Genomic DNA, 27890 nt, shown 5'->3' on the forward strand with positions numbered 1-27890 from the left:
TTAGGCCCTGCATACTGTATTTAGTAGCTCTGTCATGCTGCTTTTGTGTGGGTACGACTCTGTGTGTGTGTGTATGATGCCTTCAGCTTTTTTTTTTTTTTTTTTTTTTTTTTTTTTTTGAGGCCACAGATGTTTTATGAAGATATAGCCAAAGGGTAGATGTGTGCGTTTGAGTTTGGTCCAGTCCTTTGAATGGTGTGCACATTTTTTTTTTTCTGTCCCTCATGTGCTGTCCTTGTGCCACAGATGTTCCACGAAGACGCTGCTGGGGGGTGGCAGCTCGTTGCTGTGGACGTCAACAAACCACATGGCCGAGCGCCCGCCTGCCTCCAGGTAAACACACCGCATAATTAAAATGCTGCTGCTGGTGTTAAGTGTTTCACACGCACATAATTCAGTTTATATTAAAGGTGACACCTAAACATACATGACTTTAAATTTAACTGAACTATAAAATCAATACATTTTTCTGTGTATTCAGTTGTGCGTCCTGCACTTTCTGTTATTTAAATGTCTCTCTTGATGTTTAACACTTTGTATTGATGGCGAATCAGTAGCATTCAACGATTTAACAAGTGCCACAGTCGCGCACCGTATCACCTCATTGTTTCCCACATTTGTCTGTGGCTTCAATGGCTGTGTCAAACGGCTAAATGATGGGATTTTAAACGAGGTGATGCTCATGTTTGATGTGTTGAGCTTGGCTAATGATGTTGCTCCGGCGACAAATGCGTTTTTAAATGACTTCTACACGATGGACGCCTCTCTTCGCCGCCTTGTCGGTGTGATTCGAATGGTTGGGCTTTAAAGATAAGCTGAAAGCAGCGGGCATCGCTCGCAGCTGGCCCACTGTTGATAGCTGTACGGTGTAAAAAGGCTGGGCCCTCGCTGTGAGATACTGCCAACAGCGTCTACGGGCTATGAGAGGCAGAGCAGAGCTGTCAACGAACCCTTCGTGGTGAAAACGCTTTTCCAGAGGCGAGCATTAAGGAGGCACACACACAAATAGGAACAGAGGAAAGGGAGTCACAAGAAAAGGAAGAACGTGAAATATGCAGTATTCCCATTAAAGCAGCATGTACCCCAGAGCTTCATCATCAGTTGGAGGGAAGATCTAGATAACCGGAGGGATAAACACGGCTGACTTCCCTCTGAGCCCTGTGCTCCGTTACAAAGAACACCCGACGGCGGCTTCTTCTGCCTCATTTGCTCGATCCAAAACAGCTATTACTGTCATCCTGTGCCGACAAGAAGAAGAAAGCTTCTGACCTTGAAATGAAAGGGTTAACAGATTGACAGAGGGAGTCATTAGGGCCATGTTCAGACCGACAAAAGCGCTGTGTCAAAAAGACGAAGCTTCCATGACGGCGAGACTGCTCCCTTAAAGAACACAATGAGGGGCTGTCTGGCAAAAAAGTAGAAACTGCTTTAACTTTCACTTCATCTAGCTACCTTACACATATGTTCAAGTGCACATTCCTGGTGATTTACTTGGTCATGTAAATGACATAATTCTGCTGTTTGCCTTGCAGTAGTTGAGAAGGAGAAATGATTGCTGTCGTGATACCTTTCTAGAGTGAAATCGACAAAATACAATTCACTTTGCTGTGTTTTGGCCTTTGAACACACAGGTTATGATTCAAACTATACGTCTTACTGGCACCTGTAGCTACACACCCACACAAGAGCAGATTTTCAATTTAATACAGATGCCTCTATATGACCTACATCAGCAAACGAGACCATAAGAGAGAAGATTGGCTTTTTCTATATATAGTTAATCTTAATGCTTGTCATCCGTGCCACCGGGTCGAACCCCGCGCAATATCAGTCTAAATCATGCAGGTTCAACCGAAACTCCTTCAGCTCCGACTGCAGTGGGGCCTCCAGTGGGGCCTTCAGCTGGGCCTCCAGCGGGGCCTCCTGCAGCGCCCAGCCCACCACAGACGGACCTGCCCGCCTTCAACCTGCCATTGGAAGCCCCAGCAGGAGAAAGAAGTGTCTCCTCCTCAGGCTACGAACAAAGCTTTGCCTCACTAGTCAGCCGGTGCCTGCTGGGAGCAAACCTTCACACTACGCTGCCGGAGGCCCAGGCTTTACTGCTGGGCCTGCAGGAAGGGAAGGGAGACACAGGAGAACCAGAACCAGGCCTGTGCGTAGCAGACTGTCAGACCCCAGCTGCAGTTAAATAAGAGGTTTTCTAAGGGGAGACTGGTGCTCGCAAACAATGCTGCTTTTGTCCAAAATTAACATCAAATATAAGTAACTTTAAGTCTGAACCCCCCCTTAAGGATGCAGACTCCGTGGGACCGACGTCCTGTGAGACGGACCGAGTTGCGCATTATTTGGTTGCACAGAGTCAAAACACGCCTCCATCACATGGAGTGTTTTGGTTCCGTGCAACGGCCCAGAAGTTGTGATGGATGGTCTCTTGTTTAAGAGAGCCTGAGACATAAAAAGTACCATAGAAAGAGAGAAATGTAGAGAGGTTTGATGATCTTATCATTCTTTCTTCATATTAATAACAGGAGAGTATATGTCACAGTGGGACCAGTGTTACATAAGACATTTATGGTAATGTCTGCCGGTGATGCAAAGTCACAAAGTTGGAGAGAGGTATGTAAATGAAAAAAAAACCCCCGACTGAGGCAGAGTGGTTTCTCAGTAGATCTTTGGATTGGAACGGTTGTTTGGACACTCAAGCGACCTTCATTCAGCGTGGCTCTAGCAGACAGCCTGGTATTTGTCAGATTTTGTAGTCAGGCACCTAGACATCATGTTAACCACAGCTGCGTGAAGACTCTTCATATCAATGCTCTGCCAGTGATGGCAGATATCTATAAGGATGATTTATTTCTTCATTATTTCACTGATCTTTTTTTTTCCCTCTCCTGATGCATTAATTATGTAGATAATTAATTCAATTGTTGATCCTAGTGCTATTCTTCATGGTCCACCACAGAATCCATATCAACATTAATAGAGGTTATGTTGATGTATATTCATCCTTGGTGCCTTGGTTATATGATAGATGTCCATGCAGTACTACTCTAAAACTGTAACCCATCTTGTGAACCCAACTCTTTCCGTCCATTGCAAGTGGATGTTTTCCTACAGATTTAAAGTGAGTTATTTAATCTCAGCAATCACAGCAAGTACTCATCCTCCAGAATCCAGAGGCTTAACTGTTTAACTGTTTGCTGTGCTAAGTTGAAAGTTGCATTCACGTCAATTACAATGAAATGAAAAACTTGCCTAGAGTTTATGGTTCTTTATTATGTTCGTATGTTTGTTTCGATTGTTCCCAGCGAGCAGGAGCAGCTCTATGCATGAGCTAGGAATAAAAGTAGTATGTCGTATAGTGATGTAGTAGAGTAGTTTAGTAAAAATGAGAGTATTTGGAACAGAATGAACAGGCAGATGGGCAGCAGAGCACCAGCTTGTGCAACAAAATGTTTCCTTAAATGTTTCAATGTTTTTTCTTCATTGAAAATAATTGGAATCCATACAAACATTCAAGCAAACATTTAGCAGCCACCTTTCAAGTTTACAGACGATGAGTGTTTGGCTCTGAAATCCAGATTTTGGTGAAAACGTGTGACATTAAAGTACTTTTGTTGTTATTTAAATTCCTGCCTACTCGAGCGTTCAACATGCCAAGCGTGAGGAAAATAATAATCAAGTTGTGTGAAAGTTGAATAGTACTGAGAGAGTGACTTTGACATGCATCGTGCCGTGCTTAATTTCAGAAGTCAATCCGTTGTGTTCAGTTGCCAGTCATGCACTGACAGCGTTTGTGGCATCTCAAGCCATCAAAGCGCTCTGAAAATGTTTAGACTTTTCTGACAGTGCCAGGAAAACCGCAAGATCTAACCCAGCTGTTCAAAGCAAACCACAAAGGCCTCTTCACAGAGAGAACAGGGCTGCCGTGTGACACATGTGTTGCTGAGGGAGATACTACAAGTAGAGATGGTTAATATTGACAGCAAAGTGGACAGCTTGACAGCAGACAGACGACGCTGTGGTGGTGACCTGTCAATCACAAGGTAGCCACGCCTTAAAGCACTCCCTGCTTTATGGTCTATTTGACTCTAAATGGGATCACAATTTAATAAATGAACATCATGCTGTATTGAAGAAGACTTGAAACTAGAGATTGAGACCATACACTCATGTTTACATTAAGGAATTAAATCAAGTGAGAAGTAGGGTCATTTTCTCATAGACTTCTATACAATCAGACTTCTTCTTGCAACCAGAGGAGTCGCCCCCTGATGGCTATTAGAGAGAATGCAAGTTTAAGGTGCTTCAGCATTGGCTTCATTTTAAAGACCCGGAGGTTGCAGCCTGATCACTGCTTATGTACATGAGCATTAGTATATGATGTTGGGGAGGGCAGTGTGCACCTGTTTTCTCTATGTTTGTGTTTAAGTATAGCGCACAGAAGTTATTTTTCTATGTATTTCTGTTCTTTGATGTTTTAATCATTAGTAGACATTCGTCAGTGTCATTTTTGACAAATTATGGATATCTCTCTTCCTCTAAAGCCTCGCCAAACACTTTATTTCATCGCTTTTTCCCCCGTATCAGAGGGGAGCATTGCTTCCGCTGAGTAGACAAGTAGAGTGGATACAGGCAGCACAGATCCTGCCTGCGGGGCCATCTGCGAGTGTCAAGGAAGTGGGGTGTGAGTTTCTGTTCTGCTCTGCCTGGCTCCAGAGTAATTGGGCGTCAAATGATTAAAATGTTTCAGTGCTGGCAGGTGGGCGCTACACCTGGAGGACTGTCTTTTATGTGTTCGAGTCAGGTTGCCACGTCTCTTGACTGTCAGCCTGTCGATCTGCCCGTTGACGTCTGTCCATTTCTGCATGTGTGTGGGTGTCAGTCTGGTCTGTCTGGGGTCCAACTGGCCGCAGCAGTTGGAGATAACATATAATTGATTAACCACCTGCTCTTTTTGGAGACGAAAACAGCGGCTCCCCTCCTGAAGGGGCTACAAACTGAAATAGCCCTCAAAACAGGGAGCCTTCCTCTCCTACTCCGACAGTTCAATGTGTTTCATGAATGTGATCATCCTAATTGTTATTCTCAGCCACAGTATTTGTGATGTTTTAGAGATCAATTTCTATAAACAGTATTTTATTGATTTTTTTGGTTTGAGAAGCTTCAATTTCTGCAGCTGGTGCTGTTTTTTTTATATATTTGCAGTAATGATGGCTATTGGTGCTCATGAGATCTTCTAGCACGATCCTCGTAACTGCTGCCGATAGCGAAAAACAAAACACCATTACCAAATTATAGTAGAACACGCAGCAAACAAAAGATAAAATATGTGAATGTGTAACACCATGAGTAGTTCACATCCGGTCAAGAACATGGAGGTATATGAGTCAGTTCTTCTGCTGGGTTGTCGACCGTTTTTCCATAAGCAGTTTCCAGATTTTCCGGGAGAGATTTTCCTTATCGGCAAGTTCATATCGAAGGCCTTCCATATGAGGTCCCATTTTCCGAGCTCCAAGCTAAAGTGAGGGAGTGCAGAGTGTGATGGCCTGAGCGATGTGATTATCTGTGACAGAGTTCACAGGTGACCCACATATGACTTTTATATATAGTCAAATATGGGAGACCGGAAGGAGTGGAGCTTGGAGCAGAACCAGCCAAGTCTTCTTCAATACAGCCTCGATGTACATTTAGTAAATTATGGTCGAGTTTAGAGTAAAAGCATAAAAAACTCAAAAAGAGTATGCTACTCTGATTATGATCATAATTTATTGCCAGCTACAGTGTGTGTGCAAAATCAACAACTGAGTCCCCAGTTCACCCATTACGCAGAGTTAGAAGCCACAATGTTGCGTGTGTTGTCGTGTACACATGCGTCACTTTCCCAGTAAGTGTCCACCGCATCAATTTGTTTAGCTGCGAGGTTGTCCACGTGTCTACTGGTAAACTCTGTCAGGGATTCCACCTGTGTATTGCAAACCTGGCTTGCGAGTGTCCGGTGTGTCGTTGAGTATGAAGTTAGCAGTAGCGTTATAGCTGTGAATTTAGCAGAATAGTGTGTGTACAGTTCATTTATCGGTGAAAAAATGCTACAACTCTTCAGACCCAAGTTCCTGTGTCTTGCTTTCTCCTTTAAGTGAAAAGACACTCCTCTGAGTTTCGTTCAACAGCATTTATCGGTCAAATGCTTTTTGTCGGTTACAATCCACAAAGGAATTGTCATTGCCTCACAGCACTTAGGCGCCAGTCCACTTTCACATAATATAGTTCAGTCAGGAACACTTAAGTCATAGATTTGATCCATTTTTTGCAACAATGGAAATACAGTTATACTTCGTGCTGGGGCTCCGCTATTGACATGCTCCCTGGATGGCCAAGCAGCTACTAAGCCAAAACAGGGAGCACCATACATAGACCCCCCGGTCTACAGAAATGAGCCCGAGGTTAGAATTTAAATTCCATTTCGACAATTGTTATGTAAGGTTAGCTCTATACTAAAAAGGGGTGGAGGCTGGGGTGGAGGAGGCGAAGCTTTGCCAGCGGTATGGTCGTATGCGTTGGTGTAACAAGTATCAGTGAGAAGGGAGTCATATTTAAATGGACTGCCTTTGGTGAGAGTGAGCAGTGATTGGTGTGTGGCCGATTAGAAGCTATGATTCGATCGGCTGGCTGTCAGCTGGTTACAGCTGGGGTCGTATGACTTCCGTGTCCTGCATGAACTAGCGCTAAGCTTCATTTATATAATGCCTTATACTGTATTGGTATCGCATTGCTCGGTATGTCTTCACAGTAAGGACGTTATTCTTTTTAAGCCTGTTTAGTGTTTTCCCAAGCCTTTCTCTGTTGTACTCTCGTTGTAGCAGTGTAGACCGGCGCAGGCTAATGAAGCGTCATGTTTCTTTCCCTACAGACCTGGTCTACTAATTAGCCTCTAGTGCTCCACCATACCATAATTACACTACAGACTGGAGCTTTGACTGCTATAAATAATATAAAAAAAATGAAGACCGGCATTCTATACAGGTGTACCCCAGTGGATTACTAAAAGAAAAGTATTTTCAAATGCGGCGTAGAATAACCTAACATGAAGTTCAAGGAACTAATGAATTTCTTTATGAGAGGGATTAAAATCTGCTTTAAAACAACAAAGGAAGGGTATAAAATGACGATTAATGGAAAACCAGAAGCTTTGGATTAATTTAGCATTGCCTCTGTGGCGACGAGCAGCTGATGCATTCACTGCCTCGGCCTCAGCCCTAATCCACAGAGCTAAATACAGAGTAGCATCAAAGGAGCGCCTTTTTGACCTCTTTCTCCCAAGCCAGAAGGTTCCTGATTCTCTGGAGCACTTTTTTCCCCCTCCTGCCACCGATCTTTGCCCTCTGGATCTTCCCGGTGACACCTCTTATATCATGTTAAGCTCACACATACACACACACACAACATGCCAAGGTGAAGGTCAGTCTGTCTCCATCTGGGGAGACAAATAGAAAAGGAAATTGTCTGAAGAGAAAAAAAACAACAAAAAAAAGTAATCACAGTGGGAATATAGTTGGCGAATGTATTTAGGGGCATAATGGGGTAGATATATACGTGTTTAATGGGAAACAAAATGACTTGCAAGAGGTGAGTGAACGACATGTGACCAGATCTGTGAGATCAACTCTTTCAGACAGAACACAACGACTGTATCATATTGTTCAGTTCGGTCTGGACTCGTTCAGCCAGATGCACACATATAGCGATATATAACCTGAGAGGTAATAAACCGAAAAATTCCATAAGGAGTTAGCCAGACAGGAAATGGACGCAGAGGTGGCGGAGCACAGCAGATATTATTAAGAGTTGGAAGGCGCAGACATGCGGACCATCATGTTTTATTAAAAGCTGTTTTTCCAGCCAGAGACATGAGTCAGCATGCTCATGTCAGACCTGTAATAAGCCGAGGGGCTCCCACTTTGTTAGATCCCCGACCCAGCAAGATTTTACACACCAACACTCCTTAAGCCCAAAGTTTTAGATCAAAATAACTCTGTGTAGATGACAAACTTCGCCATAAGTTAGCTGTGCTGTTTATTCGTGCTGTTTAGACTTCTGAATTTAAAGTGACCCTTTTATGCTTTTCCACTTTTTCCCTCTTCTTTAGTGTGTTATATATTTTTTTGTACATGTAAAAGGTCCGTCGAGTGTAAAACCTGAAGTCCACTCCTAAAAGGAGTTACCCTCCCCCTCAGACACACTGTTCCTGAGCTGCCTGAAACGGCTCCATTGAATTCTCTCCTTCACTTCCGTTACATTATGAGGTCACAATATTACGGAAGTGACGTAAAACTCCTTCCGGCTAGTTTGGCCCGCCCTCAAACAACAAAAGAGAGAGACGGAGCTGAAGTTCTGGAGGAAGAGTTTTTTGTAATGTTAAACGTTGACCAATCACAACAGAGCGGGCTAGCTGACCAATCAGAGCAGACTTCGCTTCCTGGAGGGAGGAGCAAGCGATACAACGGAGCATTTCAAAGAGAGGGTGAGAAGAGGTGCTGCAGGACAGCCAGGATGAGAAAAACAATGCGGATTATGAGCATTAACGCATGTAAACATGTTGTAACTGTAACTTGAGATAAAAATATGCACCCGGAAAATAGCATAATAGGGCCTGTTTAAAATACATCTTTCCGTTAACTCACTTCTATACAGCAGAGTGAGAAAAGAAAAGAGCCTTTGCAGATTCACTTGTTTATTCATTGTCAACAAATTGCCAGCTAGGAGACTGAAGAGATAAATCAAATGAGGCGGTCTGTAATCCCTCTTGGTTTCCTCTTGATCTCGGTAAACTGGAGAGAGAAGTCTTTAGCAGGAGATGGTGCCAGGACACGGCCCCGGACAGTCGGCGATGATTCCTGTGTTAACGCTGTTATATTTCCTGCCAGCCACATGCAAATGCTACACTCATCTCATGGACTGGTAGGAAAGAACATTTGTCCTCCTCCTTGGCAGTCTGAGTGAACAGACGGAGCAGGAGGAAGCAGCCATTGGTCTGCCAGTCTGCCTGTTTGTGTTACAGTGGTGGCCACTGGAAATGCTCCAGGTACGATCCATATATAAATATAAATATATAAACCCCCCTTTTCTCCAGATGATTGTTATGCCTATTGACAGTGCATCATGTCGGGACACCTTTCATGAGCACGGCTGTCTCTCCTCTTCTGTGAGATTGCAGTTGACGTTGCACTGACCAGACAGCCTTTAGAGAGTGAGGCTTTGCTGCTCTGTTTGACATTGACCAGGCATAAATTGGGTGATTAAAAAATTATAATACACAAGAACCAGGACAATAAGTCAAAATGCTGTGGTGTTTATTTCTTCTTAATTTTAATGTTTTTTCTTTATTTTATGTTACAGCAGGAAAAAAGACCCAGCGTGCAACTGTTTTCCTCAATACCAATTTACACTTGCATCTTGTCACACAATTGATGCTATTAAATTTATTCTGACATCTTGAGGCCATATGGAGTGCCAGTGGCATCAGCTGCATTTGGCGAATTAGTGCATTTTGCCTTTGGAGCGACATGGAAGCACAATCTTTAGCCAATATGTGAGGGAAAAAAAAAACAGGAATGCGAGGGAAAGATTAAGAAAGTGTTTCTGTGGCAGAGCTGGATGGGCAGACTGTATCTGTTTGATTCCCTAAAAGCTGACAGGGAATATGGGCAAAGTCAGGACCTTGAGAAAACCAATTCATACACACAAGCATGCACTCTCTGTTCTCTGTCAGTTTGCCTCTATCTCTCTCTCCCTCCCTCCCTCCCACATAGATACAGTATAACACACACACACACACACACACACACACACACACACACACACACACACACACACACACACACACACACACACACAACTCCGTTCATCCAAAACACCCATGGGGGAGAGCGTCTGGTTGCTGGAAATGTCAAACTGCTTTGTCACGTCCAATCTCAGTCAGGGAACGTAACCACTGTGTGTGTAGAGTTGTGCAAAAAAAAAAACAATCAAAGACTAGCAGCTCTATTGGTCTGGGCTACCAGTTGAACTTAAATGATGGCAATTCAACTTTGTGATAACAATGAATGGCATGTGGTGCTAAATTAAACTTAAAACTAATATATAAAAATAATGAGACAAAAAGACCTGACTTAATAGGAGTGTGCCAGCTTAAATTCTTGTTCAGCGCTTAAACTTCTCACCCCCTCTGCAGTGATGTAGAAGTTTGCTCCGGGGTGTGTCTGTACACTGTGACATCACTGTTGGGCGTGGCTACAAGCAGAGCCGCCAGGGCAATCAAGTAAGTGGAGCAGAGTTATTGTTTTGCTACCACACTTTTTGCCTTTTTGAAAATGAACTTATTGTCATACAGTCCCTGCAGTCAGATGATAACATAGAAGCAGCTTATATCAATGATAGTTTACTCAGCAACTGACAAAAATTCATAATGATAAAAAAAAAAGATTTAGCTTAACCGCGATCATGGACTCAATATAGAACTTAGGAAGAGAGGCTAGTGTATGTTGGTTGAACATGCTTGGCCAACTCACTCCAGCCAAGGATTAGTAGAAAGAATGATTGTACTGTTACCGAAATGGCGGACCGATAAGCGAGTCTATGTTAGCTAACTTTGCCAGCCAGCCCACCTATAGTAAGCTCACCGATCGGACAAGGTTTGGCTGGACCTGAACCAAAGACTAGTGCAGGTGGCTGTTTTTCTGACTTAATCCAAGACGTTAAGTGGTGTAGAAATGCAGGAAATCTATTTCAAATGACTAGAATTTTATTATTTGAAGTGAAGAGAAAAGGAATCTTAATTTTAACTTTGTTAAAGAGATTCTGCAAATCTATCTTAACTTTAACACCACATTTTAACCCTCAAACTGTCCTTTGAAGAAGTGATGGATGGCTACTAGTGGTCACTTTACAAAAATGCCCTCTTTCAAGGTCTAAAACCAAGAAGTCCTACAGTCTGAACCACAGAATAGTTTGTCTTTACCCTCACAAACCACCCATGAGGTGGCTCTCATATCTGACGCCCCTATCGACAGGATGACATTGTTTGATGGTCCCTTTCAAAGTCTTTACAAAAAAACTTTAAAGAAACCAATGTAGACAGGTGGGAGATTCCATTCTCATTGTTTCCCCATCATTCATCCCCGACCTCCTCCCAAGGACATTTAACAATTGTGCTACTTGCTCTGCCCTTTTCCCTGACAACAGGCATTATAACATATGAGGACTCTTGTCAGGTAAACACAAACAATAGTCGTCTTATGTGTTGAAATGCTGCCATTTTTTTCTGGTGATGACTTTCTCTCTAAATCTCCGCTCTTTCTTTTGTCACTAAATATGATTTTTATAACACTCTTTTTTGTTCCTTAAAACAGCAATGCATCATTTACCTAAGTTCAAAGTTCCATCAGATAATATACAGTATATTTATATATACAAACGAGTTCCCACATCATTACTTGTTCTCAAATTACCAATTGTAGATCGGGATTTCTAGAGTTTAAGGAGTTTGCACTGTTAGTGTACTTGTGTGTAGGAGGGTGGATGGCAGTGGTCCCATTCTCCTGGGGCGAATTCGATCTTTCCAACATAGTGCAAACACTCTTCATCTGTCGTCAAGTCTTGGCTTTTAGTTTTAGTTTTTTCGCTTCACTTTTTCAATCTTTCCTATTACCAGTCTCACATGCAGGTCTTTTTTTAGGGTGAGCTTTTCTACCCACTCTCAAGCTGTTCATTATGCCGCATACGCGCAGATCAAGGCTGCGATCACATCTGTCATGTGAAGGGAGGAGTGTGTGTTTTGTCACAAAAAATATTTTTTTGGGGGGAGGTTGTTTCTCCTCGAATTCTCCTTCAAAGTCTTGATTGTTTACATTATGTGATGTTGTTGGAGGTGTTCAATGCCCCTGCTACCCCTCAAGGGAAATAACATTTCTTGCCCCTTTCCTTTCTTGTTCCCGGCGGTCTGAAAGCACACTGATTCTGCTGTCTGGGTGGATGTTTCTCCCAGCGACCAACCAAAGGCTCCTGATTGCTTTGAATTTCCTGCCGTTTAGCTGCTCGCCCTCTCTGCCTGTTTCTATCTCGTAATATACAGTATAGTGTAAAGTTGGCAGCTCAAAAAAGAAAGAACCCAGTCTGTGCCCCCACATGTATATTTATTTTGTCATCATCTGTCTTCCAGTCTGTGATCTCGGAAGTTATATATGTATCAATATATATCTATATATCTATATTCATATATTCATATATGGAGGACTTAACACTCAATGTACACTCGTGAAAAAGCAGATCTGAGTTGAGAAATCTCATCACACACTGGAAAATAGATTTATCTCAGATAATGCTCTACTTTATTGTCATGGTTATTACTGGCTCACATCCGTAGAGCAGAACTTGATTTAGCTGGATGGGAAAACTAAATTAAAATGGCCGTCCATTTCCCACGCACCTCTTCTTTCCTCTTTGCCTGTCGTGTGCAATTTACATTGATTGCAATCGAACACTGCTCTGTCTCCACAGCAACTGATGCGGACCTCCGTGTTCCACATGTTCATCCTGAGCATGGTCGCCGTGGACGTCATCGTTGCTGCTAGCAACTACTACAAAGGCGAGAACTACCGCAGGCACTATGATGAGTTTTACCTGGCAGAGGTGAGATGATGCCTTTATCCTTTTTTTTTCCATTTCCTCTTTCAACTCCAAATGTCAACCTCAAACCCTAGATGTTAACATTGACACGAACCCTTAGAGCAAGGCTTTAATTTAAAGCTTTGTTTATTAGATAACAGACATTATGAGATCACCTTTTGTTAAAAAGCCTGTTAAAGGACACAGACAAAGGGTTTGTCTCTTCAGTAGAGCTCCTTATTTGGAATGCCCTCCATGGTAATGTCATGGTCTGTTATTAATAGGGATTTAATCCTGCATGATATTACCACTTTTGTGATGTACGATTCAACTGGTGATTTGAGGATACCACACAGTTTATAATCCATACCTCTGTATATTTATCATCATTCAATAATGGACATTTTCATTAATCAACTTTTGTATATGTATATTTGTTTATTTCCTCTTTTTTATTTGGCTCATTTTTGTTTCAAAGTGTACAGACGACACTGCACTGTACGTATGTGTCATGCAGGTTGGTTTGATGTCATCAGTATGCAGGTGGTAAAGCACCGAAGACGGCGAGGAGTGTGATCACCCCCCCGTCCCCTTCGTACCCCCCCCCCCCCCTCGCCCCCAAACACACACAGCTGAATGGAGGAGATAAGAAAAGGGAAGGAGAAAAGAAAAAAAACCCACTATATTACCTCCCCTCACTCTCTCCATCCATATCATACAGCCATCGATCTGCAGATTTGTTCCTACTGTATCTGTGTGGAGGGAAAATAGGAAATGGAGGCACTGGGTTTAGAGTTAAACGCAGAAATACAGGCTTCATTCACTCCTTTTAACTGTATTTCCCTCTGCTGAAGACTGTGGTGGTGGAAGCATTCAGATGCTTTACTTAAAAGGGTCCTCAGAGGATAAACTATTGCACATAAAGGGGACTAGCAAGGGACGGATTTCAAACAGAATTGTTAAATCGATGCAGCAGAGAACAAGCTGATCTCTGATGTTTAGTCCCTACTCTGGGTCAAGCTCTAAAAACACATGACCCTACATTACCCATAACACAACCTGGTGGCGTCTTTTGTTAGTTCTTAAACGCTTTCCCTCTCCATTACAGGAAAACTGCATTTTTGTGGTGTAGCTGGTGGAGGCAGAGCTACTTTATACTATTGGGTGGTATAATCTGTAGTGAGGCAATGTTTATAAACTGAACGTATATTTTGATAAATCCTAAATATTCAAAGTAACTGTAGCTGTCAAATAAGTAGCATTAAAAGTACCAAGTTTTTCCTCCCTGAAATATACTACAGTAGAAGAGTTAAGAGGCATAAATTGTGAAAGTAAAGTTCAAGTTCCCAAACATTGTACTTACAGGTAAGTACAGTACTTGAGTAAGTAAATGTACTTTGTTCCTTACTACCACTGGCTGACCGCTCTTATAGTGCAGCAATATCCTGACAAATTCATTGTCTGTCATATTCTGTCAATATCCTGCCCGTTGATCTATAATAAAAACTTAACAGGTACAGGTTTGATGGAGAAAGGGCCACCATGTGTATATCAGTTACTCACCACGCGTTACCTTTGATAAAACTTAATTTTTCTCAAATTCCTCCACAAGAAACGGAGAATCCGCAAACGGAGTAAATCCTTGATGTTTAACCACAGAAATATAAGGTTTTCCTCAAGAATTTGAGCTACGAGCAGGGAGGAATTGATATAGAAGTGGTATTTTTATGGGCTGATGTATTCATTTAACTGCTGTGGAACAGCTTCTTGTTGAGAGAGATTTGTGTGGCAGGGAGTAAAAACGCTAAGCCGCTGATTGCTGTTTCCTCTGTTCCACCCCAGGTCGCCTTCACTATGCTATTTGACCTGGAGGCTCTCCTGAAAATCTGGTGTCTGGGCTTCACCGGCTACATCAGCTCATCTCTGCACAAGTTTGAATCTCTGTTGGTGGTGGGCACCACGCTGCACATCTACCCCGACCTCTACCACTCTCAGTTCACCTACTTTCAGGTATGGACACACACACACACACATTTTTTACAGTATACACTTGCACAAAGCATGCCTGTATAAACGCACAAAACCCTTTACATGCTAAGTATGAAACTGAATCATCCTCACTTCAGATAAAATTGCAGTGCAGAACAGAAGCCGTGAATCATTTAGTGACATTTCTTTCCTGTGACCATGCATTAATGAGTGGGAATCAATCATATCACTCTTCGGTGTTAAAACCTCTCCACTATTCATACAAAATACTTTAAATGTACCGTCGCCACAAGTGTCTAACAGAGATCCGGTGAAGTGATTTTTTCAGTCATGGCACATTTGTGGGGGGACATTTGACATATTCAGTGAAGAGAGTCGTTTCCTGATAGATTTTAGGTGATGATATTTTGCATAAAACTAAGCCTGAGCATGCAGTCCCCAATCCCCGATCTGGAAAGTCCCGATCATTCTGTATGTGGAAGCAATAATGTGTGATGCATTCATCCTCACTTGAGATGTATCTTGTAGTGGGGGTCTACATTATTTTTGTCTTTAAATTCTGTGTTTGCCTCTGCATTTGCGTGTGTGATCTGAAATCCTCCAAAGGACAGTTGTCCACTATTTTGACATCCCAGTTTTTTCTTGCCTGTTTCAAGACATTTAAATCTGCCAACCTTACTGAGTTCATGTTAGCTGGTTCGTCTGGCATTGTGTCATAAAACAGCGGTTTTGCGATGAAAAAGGGATAAGGCCAGTGAGTGCATCTGGGGTTCCAACAATTGGCCAATCACTGTCATGGGTTGGACTAACGGCGTTGGAAAGCATTGTCATCTGTGTGCTTATTAGGATTAATAATAACAACAATGGAGACGCTGCAGACGACAGACATCGGAAAAAAAATATTATTTACCTCTGTCTTACTGCTACGAGATGCCGGGTTTAGACTCTTGCACCGCATCCCTTTCCGTGGCGTCTTCGTTGGCATAACAAGATGCCTGTTCTCTACTCCTACCGAGCCTTCCATATTTGTTTCCGTAACCATAACGTCAAGCTCCGACTGCCACCTCTTTGCCATATGGTGTAAATCTTCGACCCTTACAATTAATCTAAAAAATGTACCCAAATCCTCCCAGAATAGACGCAGGTCTATAAGGGAGAATTACCCCGGCATCTCTGAATCGGCCACTCACTGGCCTTGCTTACACGTTTGGGCTGCTGAATAATACTTTTGAATTTTAAACAACCCCTTGAATAACAATTTAATTTAACATATACATCATGTCTACTGAATAGCTCTGCTCCACTCTTAAAACACCGACACACCCGTCGACTTTAAATGACGTTAGATCCCGAGATGACCCATTATGACCCATGTGGTAATGGTGCCATGTAGCATTATCATCCATCCAGATCCTATAAGTACTGCACTCTGTCCAAATTGTAACCCCGTGACCTTGCTGTAGGTGTCCATAAAAAGCTCTGAGGAGGATCTGATGGGAAAAGGGCTCCTTGATAAGTCTTTAATGAGCCTCGACCGTTCAAGCTGCCCTGATCCTGTCTGACTCTCTCAACAGCTGCCATCCAAACGTTTGCAATGCTTACACTTAAGCAAACACATTCGAATTCTTCGTATGAAAACCTTTGTTGTTTAAAAACAGAAAAGCAATGGCAGTGGATTTTTCATTTGCAGCAGTGTTTTATACATTTGCACATATCTATATTAGATGTCTGCTTTTGGCCAATCAGTATTTAAAAAGCACCTGGGAGATAAATGCCCTCACACCTCCCTATTTTTCCAAGTAGCTCCCGTTTTAATCAGATGACATGTAGTCACAAGTGATTAACCCTAGGGCTCCGTGATGGAATCAGAAATGTGTGCTAACTATGGGCGAAAGGACAAGACCACACAATCAATGCTTGTTTCAGATTTTTATTCAATTTGATCCAACCAAAGCGTGTTTTCACTGTTAAAGACGAGCCTCACCAATTGTCATTCAGTCTGGACCAAATGTCACAATGCTTTAGAGCCAATATGTTCACATTCACATCCCACTTGGCAGAAGGATTTTTAATCAACCCACCCTGACACTTCCTTTCTGTGTGTTCAGAATTTGCAATGAATTCAGCAGCAGCGCAATTTAACAGTTCAGTCACTGCCTTCATCCGGAAAGGCAGGGCATTGTATCATTTTTGGGACATTTCTGGCAGGGATGCACTGATCCGATTCTAGTTATTGGTATTTTGCCAAATATGGGTTTAAAAATTCTGGATGGGATATCCGTGACGGCGACAATGCGGCACGCTATGCAATTCAATTTTTATGTTAAGCATTGCTTTGTCTTGCAAGAGGCTGGAGCCAGAAGCACACACTGGCAGCACAGCTGGAGAGCCATTCTCCGGGTGTCGTTTATAGTTAATCATCGGTAGCAGGCACACAATCCTCTTTGTGGGGGAAAAAAACAAGCTTCTGATTCAGCCGTACAACAGCGTTCTGTTATTTATCGTGTTTTACTTCTCTCACGTCTGGCCCTGAGCCTGAACTGTGGTTGGAATAACCCCTCGTAAAAGTAATTCGTTTTTATTAGATTAAATTGTTAATCACTCATCTCATGTCTGTATGAGTGAGTCGAGATATGTTGTATTCTCTTGAGTCATTCACATTTATTTCTTCAGTTTTACAGATATGCAGCTAAATAGTTAGATATTCATGGCTGCGAGCCAAGGCAACAAGACTGTACACAAACAGGGTTCAGAGGCTTATGTCGTTAACAATACACACAATGCAACACTGCAACAACTATGTCCTGCCACAGAATACGCACAGCGCCCTCGCCTCTCCCGCCAATCGGACACACATGCACGCGCCCAGACCCGACATTGCTGTCCTGGTAACCAAGAAAAGGAGAGACGATGTCCTGCTTTAATCCGAGTTCTCACGAAAGGCACTGGATCAAATGTTTCTAAAGGGGGTCTGTTTAGGTCTGCAAACAGACGTGAAGACAGGCTCTTCTTTAGCGGCAGATTCTAGCACCTCTGTCTGGACGTTTCATTTACAGCAGAACATCGTATCCTGTGCATCACTATTCATATTTGCGAATGAATGTTTTGCGGTTTGAGTAATCAAAACTTTTAACTTAACTTTTTAACTTTTAAATGACATTTTAGTGACAAATAATTGTGTTATGATTTTGGAGGCCCCTCCCAGACATTTCGCTATTGAGGATTTAAGGGGGGTCTGAAGTGTCAATCGAGTATTTCGCATTCTGCCATTTTGAATTCCTAAGCTGTGTACTACTCAGGCTTTGGATAAAATAAAATAGAAAGTGTATATAACCTCACATCCTCGGTGAACCTACCCTCTTATGGTTTGCTCTCAGCCCTAGAGCTGGCATCTGTTGTAAAATGGATAGTGGTCATCAAGGTCTGTCAGGACTAGAATATATAGTGTTGTCCCATTCCCATCCGTCATCATGTTGTGGTTGTTGATACTGTATTAGTTTACTGTAGGTTCCCCTTTAGACCCCCTCCCCCTGTCTGTCTCCTTTATTTTGCTCGGGTCTGGAAAATGGGAGATAGCCATTAATTTGGCCTAGAGCGTGTTTCTGAAGAGTAATCTTTGGCCGGGGGCATCAGCGCTGAGCTCGATCAATAGCCACACTTCTGGATCCCCGATCAAAGCCAAACCAGTATGCATTACCTTTTGGGGGTTGTTGTCACTGCAAGCAATTTCTGGACTGAGCCTGTTGTTGATAGAGCACAGTATCACTGCACCTTTACCATTGGGTCAACATCAATGGCCTGTTATTTTTGTAAATCAAATGTGCAACTGTGTTTCCTTTTTTAACACTGATATTTATGTTAAACTATCTTTAAAATACCACCTCATGATAAAACTGCTGTCCCAAAGACCAAAAAACAACCTCACAGTGTATGTTTTCCTCTCCTCAGGTGCTACGTGTCGTGCGTTTGATTAAGATCTCCCCGGCTCTGGAGGACTTTGTGTATAAGATATTTGGTCCGGGTAAAAAACTCGGCAGCCTGGTGGTGTTCACAGCCAGCCTCCTCATCGTAATGTCGGCGATCAGCCTGCAGATGTTCTGCTTCGTGGAGGAGCTGGATCGCTTCACCACTTTTCCCAGGGTAAGGAACCGCTCGCACTCACCCTGCCACCAAGAGGGCAATCTGTATATGATAGCTTTATTTAAGAAAGCCTCAATTGGTGTGATTGGACATTGAGCTTATTTCTTAGATGCAATTTTTCTATGTGTTCACAATGTTTCAAATTCACCCTGAGTCATATACCTAAGCAGAAATGGGTGAATCATTGATCAGATTGGGTGAAAATCTGTTTCAATTGGGGTCCCTTTTGCTTTTGAAACCATCTTTCCACCAGAAGACAGCTGTTCATGTCCCTGCGTGAAACGTGAAGTCAACGCTGATGTGTTTGTCACATAACTTGCATACTTCAGTCAAAGCACTTCGGTGGTTATTTTCACCCAAACAATGATCTTCTCCTAAAGTATTTTGCGATCAATTCAACAATGTAGTTCAGTAACCAGAGCCTAACTGACTTGTTTCCTGTGAAGGTGGAAGTTTATTTTGACAAGACTGTATGCATGGTACAAGTGTTGCTGTCTTTCGTAGAAAAATGAACAGAAGGTGTAACTTTTGTAGGATAGCTTACGAACCGTTGTATGAGGATACATTGCAGCAGGCTGTGATTTGTCTCCCTTTTCATTGTATTATGCAAGGTTTCCTGTGAGTGACTGCCAATGTATCTTCCCTTTTACCCTCAACTTCTTCATTTTGTGTTTTTCTGCCCCCTTTTACTTGATTATTCGTCTAATCGCTTGTTTTGGTCTTTTCGTTGACTAAGATTTCTTCAGTTGATAAGTCATTACTTTAGGCTTTTTTCATGCTGAATGACATATTTCCAAGAAACTTATGGAGCATGAACATCTTTGGTGAGCACAAGATTTAAAGTTGTGCTTTTGTTTGATGATATGTGGAGAAACTCATCAAAATCAACTAATTGATTATTCAACAAAATTGTGTGTTCGTGAACTAAGAATTTCTTTGTTTGAGGGCAACCCTCAAGGTTTTTTTTATTCTCATTTTATTTAGCCAGCATTTTCATGCAACATCAGCAGTTATTTAGTAGGAGCCACCTGATTATTGTATGACATAGTTTTCCTCCTGCAAAAATAAAGCCATCCAAACTGCTTCAAAAGCACCTTTTCTGAATACGCCCTAATGTTCAAATGATTTGCTCTCAGGCAAACATGCAATGCAGTTAAAATCAGGAGACACAGGTAGAATATGTAATGCACTACACAGATATGTATAAATTCATGGGAGCAGCTCCAGAGGGACACCTCAGACAGACAGCGCGGAGGCCTGCAGATGTCGGTGATGAGTGAAGGGGTGGACAGATGTGGTACCTCCTTTGATTTCTAAGTGCTCATGATCCGCTTTCTCTCTCATTAGCCTCATCTTTCCATCCTCTGGTTTTTTTTCTCCTCACACCCTCCAACACTTCACTGATCTCAAGCACAGCGGTGGTTGCTCGTAAACAGATGCCACTTGTATGCTCGCTCTCATTTTCCCTCTCCGTCTCCGTTACTGCCCTTGCCTCATGTGCACACAGACGCACGCCGCATCATAGTTAATGATGTTTGGCTGTCTCCCCCCCACGTGCAACGACCTGTTGCTGGGTTTATCTTTATCGGCGGTGACGTGGGAGATGTGGGAGCAGCTGGGAGGGGCTGGGTGAGACCGAGGAGGGGGTGAGGGGGCTGGCTATCTGGAGGTGAGTTGCTAAGGAGGAGGTGCAGGCATGCCATTTGACTGCAGGGGCCACGGTGTTACAGCTGGCTCTTTCCTACACTTTTATCTGACCTCTGCCAAGTACAATGAGAGAGCAGCAGGATGGGGAAAGTTAAAATAATGGCTCCTCACTTCCTCTCTCTCTCTGGCTTATATTTTGAAATTGTTAGCTAGAGAGGAATGGTCAGAAAGAGATCAGCTGTGTGATATTTGCGCTCCTGCGAAAAAAAAGCATGTCTCAATTGTCAGATCCGTCTTCTTTCTCGGTGTAATTTCCTCCCCATCTCCGTCCTCCTCTCCCTCTCTTCACCGCTCGTGCACTCACTTGCCCTCTCTGGCCTTTTGCCTCTCTCACTCCCTCTTACCCTGTGCTTTCTTCCCTGTAGGCATTCATGTCCATGTTCCAGATCCTAACCCAGGAGGGCTGGGTGGATGTCATGGACCAGACTCTGGTGGCTGTAGGTCACATGTGGGCTCCGGTAGTAGCCATTTACTTCATCCTCTACCATCTGTTCGCCACCCTGGTGAGGAACTCACTGTGCTGTTTCAAATGTTCAAGTTGGATAAGTTGAAGACCCAGTTTAGTTTAGTTCATTTCAGTGCAATATTCTATTCACACTCATATTATTCACATTATTTTGGTCAGTAAAAGCAGTTTGGTGAAAATAATTGGTCAGAAGGATTTCACAAATAGTTTTCTTAATACATCCAATTAGTGCCCCTGCCCCGTCGGTGTTCTCTCAAGTGGTACATCTAATCACAGTTAATCAGACTTGCAGGCGTAAGAAGTGCTGACATTTGGGCGGTTTGGCCCTCTAATACGGGGAGCCTTCCGACAACATGAACGGTTTCAGGATGACTCACGCTTCAACCCAGACAGACGGAATGTCCTCCAGAACAGAACAAGCAACAAATGCAATTACTAGGCAGACTTTGTACTTTTGAAAAAAGTCTTGTACCAATAGTGGCGATGGGGATAATGACATTTACGTATTGCGATGTGTCCACACACTGAGTAGAAGTCAAATCAAGTCAGAGTTTATCAGAGCTCGATGCCACAAAGCATGCCTCAAGAGGGGCGACTGTGGTAGAGCAGGGTCGTCCATGTAAATGTATCCTTAGGCAAGACACTTAACCCCAAATTGGGTGTGAATGATTAGATAGTCCTAATGGGCACCTTGCATGGTAGCCCCTGCCATCAGTGTTTGAATGGGTATGAATGGGTGAATGATGACATGTAGTGTTAAAGCGTTTTGAGTGGTTGTAAGACCAAAAAACGGCTATAAAAGTACAAGTCAGTTTACCATTTACCATCAACCAGCACATGTAATAAAACAGAAGCATTACCAGAGCACGCAGAACCTGATAAAAGTGACATAAACTTAATTTAGGAAGCATTAAAAATGGGAAATAGTAGAATCAAATCCCCCGGAGATCCTATTGTGGAGGGAATTTTTTTTTTTGAGAAAAGTCCCTGTGGTCGCAACGTCGACTCTTTTTAAAAACGCTTAATTTCAGAGCATTAATATAGCTGGAAACAACTCTCTGCGTCCCCCTCAGGTAAACACTGTTAGCTTTGTCAACATTGTTGCCGTTGCTTGCACTGTTAGCGCTGTTAGCACTGTTAGCGCTGTTAGCACCTTTAGCTGCGTGCCGCTGACTCAGTCGTCCCCATGTTGAGAGCTGTTGAGTGGCATTCGCTAAATTTCCTAAATAGCACCTTTAAACATGTCAATGCAGAGGTGGTTAGTGTGTGCAGGAATTTATTTATTTTGCAAAATGTTTTCACACACAGCATATGTTCTAATGCACTTCCTCTTGTTTAGATTCTGCTCAGTCTTTTTGTGGCTGTCATCTTGGACAATCTTGAGTTGGATGAAGACTTGAAGAAGCTCAAACAGGTAAGATGCTTATTTGAATTATGTCCAGAGACAAACGCTCAGATCCATTAGGGACAATCTTTATTTGGGAATAAGTTTGTTTGTTTATTTGCACATGCAGTATTAAGATTCCAACTAAGAGGAATTAGCCACTAGACAATGAGTATCTGTGTCTGAGTTAGTGGTAGATTCTTCATCCGTATGCACAATCTGTAGGGAACGGGACAACATGTTGGAATCGGAAGCTTACTGGTGTCCGTTTGTAGTCTGTGTAGTATTAACCAATCACGTTGGATCAAGCGTGGTTGAATGCAATTTTTTTTATCTCAGAACCCACCGGCTAACGGCTGGTCGTGATTTCGTTTTTTGATTAGCTTAAAAGGTGTTGCTAACTATTATGACGTATTAAATGTAGGTGTCACTAATATAAAAATGAAATACAAATCTCCACCTTGAAGGGCTAATTTTCCCCTGAGAAACTCACTTTGTGTTTAAGATCAATTAGATAAGGTTTCTAGAGGTTTCTTGTTCTCCAGAAGGGTTTATTATGGTGTGTGTGTGTGTGTGTGTGTGTGTGTGTGTGTGTGTGTGTGTGTGTGTGTGTGTGTGTGTGTGTGTGTGTGTGTGTGTGTGTGTGTGTGTGTGTGTGTTTTCTGTCTGGGACAGTTTATACTGAAGGACTGAGGACTGTCAATCACCTCTTCAATAGAGTTCTATTTCACTCTGCTAATTCAACCATGGCCATGCCAGAGCAAAGCTCATTTTTGAGACATGGCATTGCCAGGCTTAATCACTGTGGCTGGTTTATCATAACTTTAATATTACACTCTCGTCGTTACATTTGGTGCCTTTAAGTGGTGAAAATGATTTTGTATAGAAGTGCTGCTAGGGTGATAACTTTGACATTTCTGCTTGTGCCTGGCAGCTTAGTAAAACAGCTGCCTTTTTGTCACATCAGTTTAACGATATGCAGCTCACGCCTACTTGTGCAGTGTGAAACAGTTGACTTTTCATGTTTCATCCCGTAGACATGGGCACCCCGTGCATAATTCCTTTGAATTTGGAAGGGTTCAATCGATTTGATTTACATAATTTCCTTTTTATTAATCATGGTCGCATGTGGCAAGAAATTAAGGACAGTGTGTATTCCAGTATAACGCCTTTTCTTTCAGTAGACATGTTGACCAGTTAGAATAACAAAAGCGAAAGTACACACATTTAAAATGCCATTTGATCTGGAGGGCTTACTGATTTGTCTGCTGCTTGCCATTTCTGCTTGTTGTTTGCTGCCACATTTTATGTAAAAGCTGAGCATTTCTGTTACTACCCTGGCAAGAGTGACAGGGTTGTAATATGTGCCCACGTGTTTTTAGGATATTTTTTTCTGCAGCTTTTCTTCTCTAGAGTTGAGTAAGTGGGCAATTAAATTTGATAAAGCAAGACCCATGTTGTGTGAAAAAGCTGGCACTTACACACACGCACCAATACACAGAGGCGGGGCCTCGGTGTTTGTCACTGCTCAACTGTTGAACCAGTTTCTGTCATCAAATGAAGTGCAGATGGACTTCTTTAGGGAAATAGTTTTTTGAACGGTCACCATAAAGATGAAAGCCACTGGTCAGTTCAAGTTGGTAACCATACAGTACAATACTTGAACTGTTTCACTATGAATTAATCTACTGTAAAGCTCACTGACATTAACAGGTTTGCACACACACACACACACACACAAACGCTCACATAAACTGTGTGCATTCACAGCTGGCTGGCAGGTCTCAGCTTGCCTGGGCAGGTTATTTCCCACCCACAGCTGAGTGATTAGGCGCAGCCACTGTAAAATTGCCTATTTTACAGGTGCTTCAATCACGGATACGGAGGCTGCATATAAATAGACCGTAGATTGTGATCACGCAGCCACAAGAGAAAGCTTCTGCAAACATTTGGCAAAATGCCCGATGACATGGCAAACGCTTCCATAAGAAATACTCACGTGGGTTTTGAGGGTTGAGAAACCAATTACAGTGAATGCGATGAATCTTTTTTTCTTCTTTTTCTTTTTTGCCCGTTGTTTGATCAAAGACTTCATTGAGTTGGTAATGTTTGTGATTTGTCCTTAATGTGACCATGGCAAACTCTTTAAAGAAAATGACAATATACAGAAAATAGTGTTGCCTCATGTATTTTTCTCCACCTCTCAAAAACAATCACGTTTCAGTGAGTGTAATGGGAATTGGATGGATATCAATCAATATTTCATTTATTTATTTTATTTGTTTGACACACAGAATCCACGTGTGTTTTCTCTCCCCTCAGACATTTTTTAATCCTTTCTTCTTCCCAGTTGGTCGAACACACAGACCGTTGCTGTGTTCAAATTAATTGCAAATAATGGAATGACAAATTGAAGCCAAATAAACTATTCAAATAGCGGGTTCATGCAAATCATAGAATTTTGTCTTGGTATTATTTGAAGAGGATGAGAATGTGTGTGTTTTTAGTGGAAAGCAGGGGCCTGCTATGTACAAGTTGACGATACACTGTAGAATGTATGTAAATACATTGTCAGTGGCACAATTTGTGGCATTTACTGGCTAAATGCAACTGTGAGCCAATCACAGTTGCATTTACTTCCACGGGGAATGTTGAATTTGTAGCCGCTGGGGAGAAAATGTTTTTTGAAGTGGTGACAGGTTATCTTGCCCTGACATCCAACTCCCCGTCATGCTCCGTGTGTGTCAGAAATATCAGTAGAAAAAAGCAGTCAAACGTGTCAGCTCACCTTACACGCCATTGTGTTTCGTGTCTACCCATGAAAGACTTCAAGAATAGCAGACGTGTGTGGTCGCAGGTGTGCTGGCAGCGTCTTTACTGTATGTGTGTGTCTGGGGTGTACGTGTTGCATTAAAATGAAAATGAACATGTGCAGCCAAGCTTTGAGCGCTAAGGCCCTACTGCACTGCACAATGGTATACCATTCTTCTAATTAATTTCCTTATATGTTGGTAAGTCACTGCCAATGTCATGTTCCATGTGACATTCGTTATACACTTGTTATACAGTACCTTCTGACTTCATCATCAGCTTATAATTTATTTAGCACATTGAAGTAGTCTTGTAGATCTCCATATACAGGAGTCCACAGCCCTTTGACTCTAAATGTTTGCACTAATGGTTGAACTGATTGGAATTTGGTGGTCAAAGGTCACTCTGACCTTATAAAACACGTTTTTGGCCATGACTCAAGAATTCATATGCTAACGATGACAATTTCACACAAATGTCAAATAGGATAAAATGGTGAGGTGATGACATTTTGGTAAGACATGGATGGAAACCGCTATATGACTGGCATCGAACAGCATGCCGGTTATTATAGTTAACACTATTGTTCAGTTGGCCAAAAGTTTACTGACTCATCTTATGAATTCTTTTTACTTTAAAGCATAATATGTCAGCAGCATTCTGTTTAAAACAGTCCTGTGAGTATGTTACTGAAGATTTCGTGAATTAATATAGAAAGGGAAATACTGGTCAGTGAGTCATAACCATAGAAATAGAATGGGAGTAGAACCAACACTCTCTTTCAAATCAACATAGCAGGGTGGTCATAGTGGCAAGCATTTTTATGTGTGCCGTTGCAAAGAACGTGCAGGCTTTTCCCTACGATTTCCGTTTAAAGTGGCTTGATTTGTGACACAACAGCGTCCGCCATGTCTGTTGTCCCTTTATACAGCTATGTCTCAATTTAGTTCTCTGTTAAGTCTCTGTGACTACCTCCGCTGCCGGCTTTACAACAGAGCAGCAATTTGTTGGACACCATAGAAATAAAATAGGATCAATCAATGTTAATCAAATGGATGTAGCTGGAGGATAAGAGTGTCGGATTTTATGCGTACCATTGCCATTGCGACTGTTGTAGCGCGCTATATTCGTATGAGTAAACAGATTCACGGTGAGTGGTGGGCTCACTGAGGTTAGGTTTTGTAACGACTATAAAGACTAGGGGTTTAGTAAGGTTATGAAGCTGAGAGCCAGTGCTAATGAAGTCAAACAACTTAATGTTTCATCCACTGATGCGAAGGAAAAGGCATCGCTGTTACATCACTTGTTGCAGTAAATGTGCCAAACATTGGGCTGGCAGCTCAAGGACAAGTTAGTTACCTAGTTCAGCTAGTCACCTAAAGTTAACAAGCCAGCCGTCGGTCTCCAGAGCTGCATCCGCTCTTTCTCCTGGCAAGCTTGGACTCGACTCTCACTGATTTGTGTTGTCACCATTGGAACTAAAAACAATCGCCATTTTTCCTTTGTAATAGTCAGATAACCCCGGCAAACAATGTCCGTTCTACTCTTATTCTATTTCTATGGTCATAACGTTTAAAGAGCTACACACCTTAGATGCCTTATAGTCTTTGTAGCTGCTGCTCTGTACAGAATCCCACTATGACTCAGCTGAAAAAAATAAATAATAATGTGAACAGCAGCTAACAACATAACCACACAACTTCTATGGTTCCTTTAAGGCCATACTTAGGCCAGGACATAAAAGGCTCCAACTTTTACCTTTTCGACTAAATAAAGTTGTTAAAGTTAAAGAGGCATTTCTCAAACCTCCACCCCACCCTCAAATATCTGCTCCATTATTGCCCACATCTGATGGAGTTACCAGGCAATGCTTTTTTGTCGTCATCAAGTTGTTGTCGGGGCTGATTTATGTTTCCACCTGCCAGTCTATGCGTATAAGACACTTCTCTTTGACTGTCTTCATAGCCAGGTGTGTGTGTGTGTGTGTGTGTGTGTGTGTGTGTGTGTGTGTGTGTGTGTGTGTGTGTGTGTGTGTGTGTGTGTGTGTGTGTGTGTGTGTGTGTGTGTGTGTGTGTGTGTGTGTGTGTGTGTGTGTGTTTGGACGTGCTATCCCTGTCTAGTGGGGACATAAATCTGAATACACAGTTACATTCTGGGGACTCGCCTTCTGTTTGGGGACTTAATGTAAATCATTACATTTTAGGGTGAAGACTTGGTTCAAGGTTAGGGCAAGTTTAGGATTAGATTAAGATTTAGGTCGAGGATTAAATTTAGGAAATGGTTAAATTTTAAGTTTATGTCTAAGTCAAGTTCAAGGTCAAGGTTTAGTTCTAGTTCTAGGTCTGGATCTAGGTCTCGGTTAAGGTTTAGGTTAGGCCAAGGGTTAGGATTAGGCTGGTAGCAGTTATGATTAGGGTTAGGTCTCCAGATAATTAATGTAAGTCAATGTAATGTCCCCAAAAGTCATTAAAACTCACCTCTGTGTGTATGTGTGTGTGCGAAGCGCTGGCACTACTGTTTCTGCCTGTATATGCTGATTTCATAATGACATCATCAATAAGTCATGTAGGTAAAAACATCTGTCATCATTTGTATGCTGATTGCAGCCCCGCCTTTCGGGGGGATGACTTGCATCTGTCACCCTCGACGGACCATTCGTCTTGATTTGGTTGTTCCATCTAAGAGCCAAAGCCTGAAGCGTCTGGAGAGGCACAGAGGCTTGTGGGTAGT

At 42.4% G+C, this 27890-nt stretch overlaps 1 protein-coding gene across 1 annotated transcript in view; it reads left to right on the forward strand.

Annotated features, from left to right (window-relative positions):
- Positions 1-27890, forward strand: part of nalcn (sodium leak channel, non-selective) — a 69716-nt gene that overhangs the window by 13780 nt on the left and 28046 nt on the right. The window contains exons 10-15 of the mRNA XM_054615102.1: positions 247-333; positions 12556-12687; positions 14506-14673; positions 18601-18792; positions 20865-21002; positions 22305-22379. Coding sequence (XP_054471077.1) covers positions 247-333; positions 12556-12687; positions 14506-14673; positions 18601-18792; positions 20865-21002; positions 22305-22379 — 792 coding nt within the window. The remainder of the gene's footprint in view (positions 1-246; positions 334-12555; positions 12688-14505; positions 14674-18600; positions 18793-20864; positions 21003-22304; positions 22380-27890) is intronic.

This window comes from Anoplopoma fimbria, chromosome 16 (genome assembly GCF_027596085.1).
Source record: "Anoplopoma fimbria isolate UVic2021 breed Golden Eagle Sablefish chromosome 16, Afim_UVic_2022, whole genome shotgun sequence".
Classification (NCBI taxonomy): Eukaryota; Metazoa; Chordata; class Actinopteri; order Perciformes; family Anoplopomatidae; genus Anoplopoma; species Anoplopoma fimbria.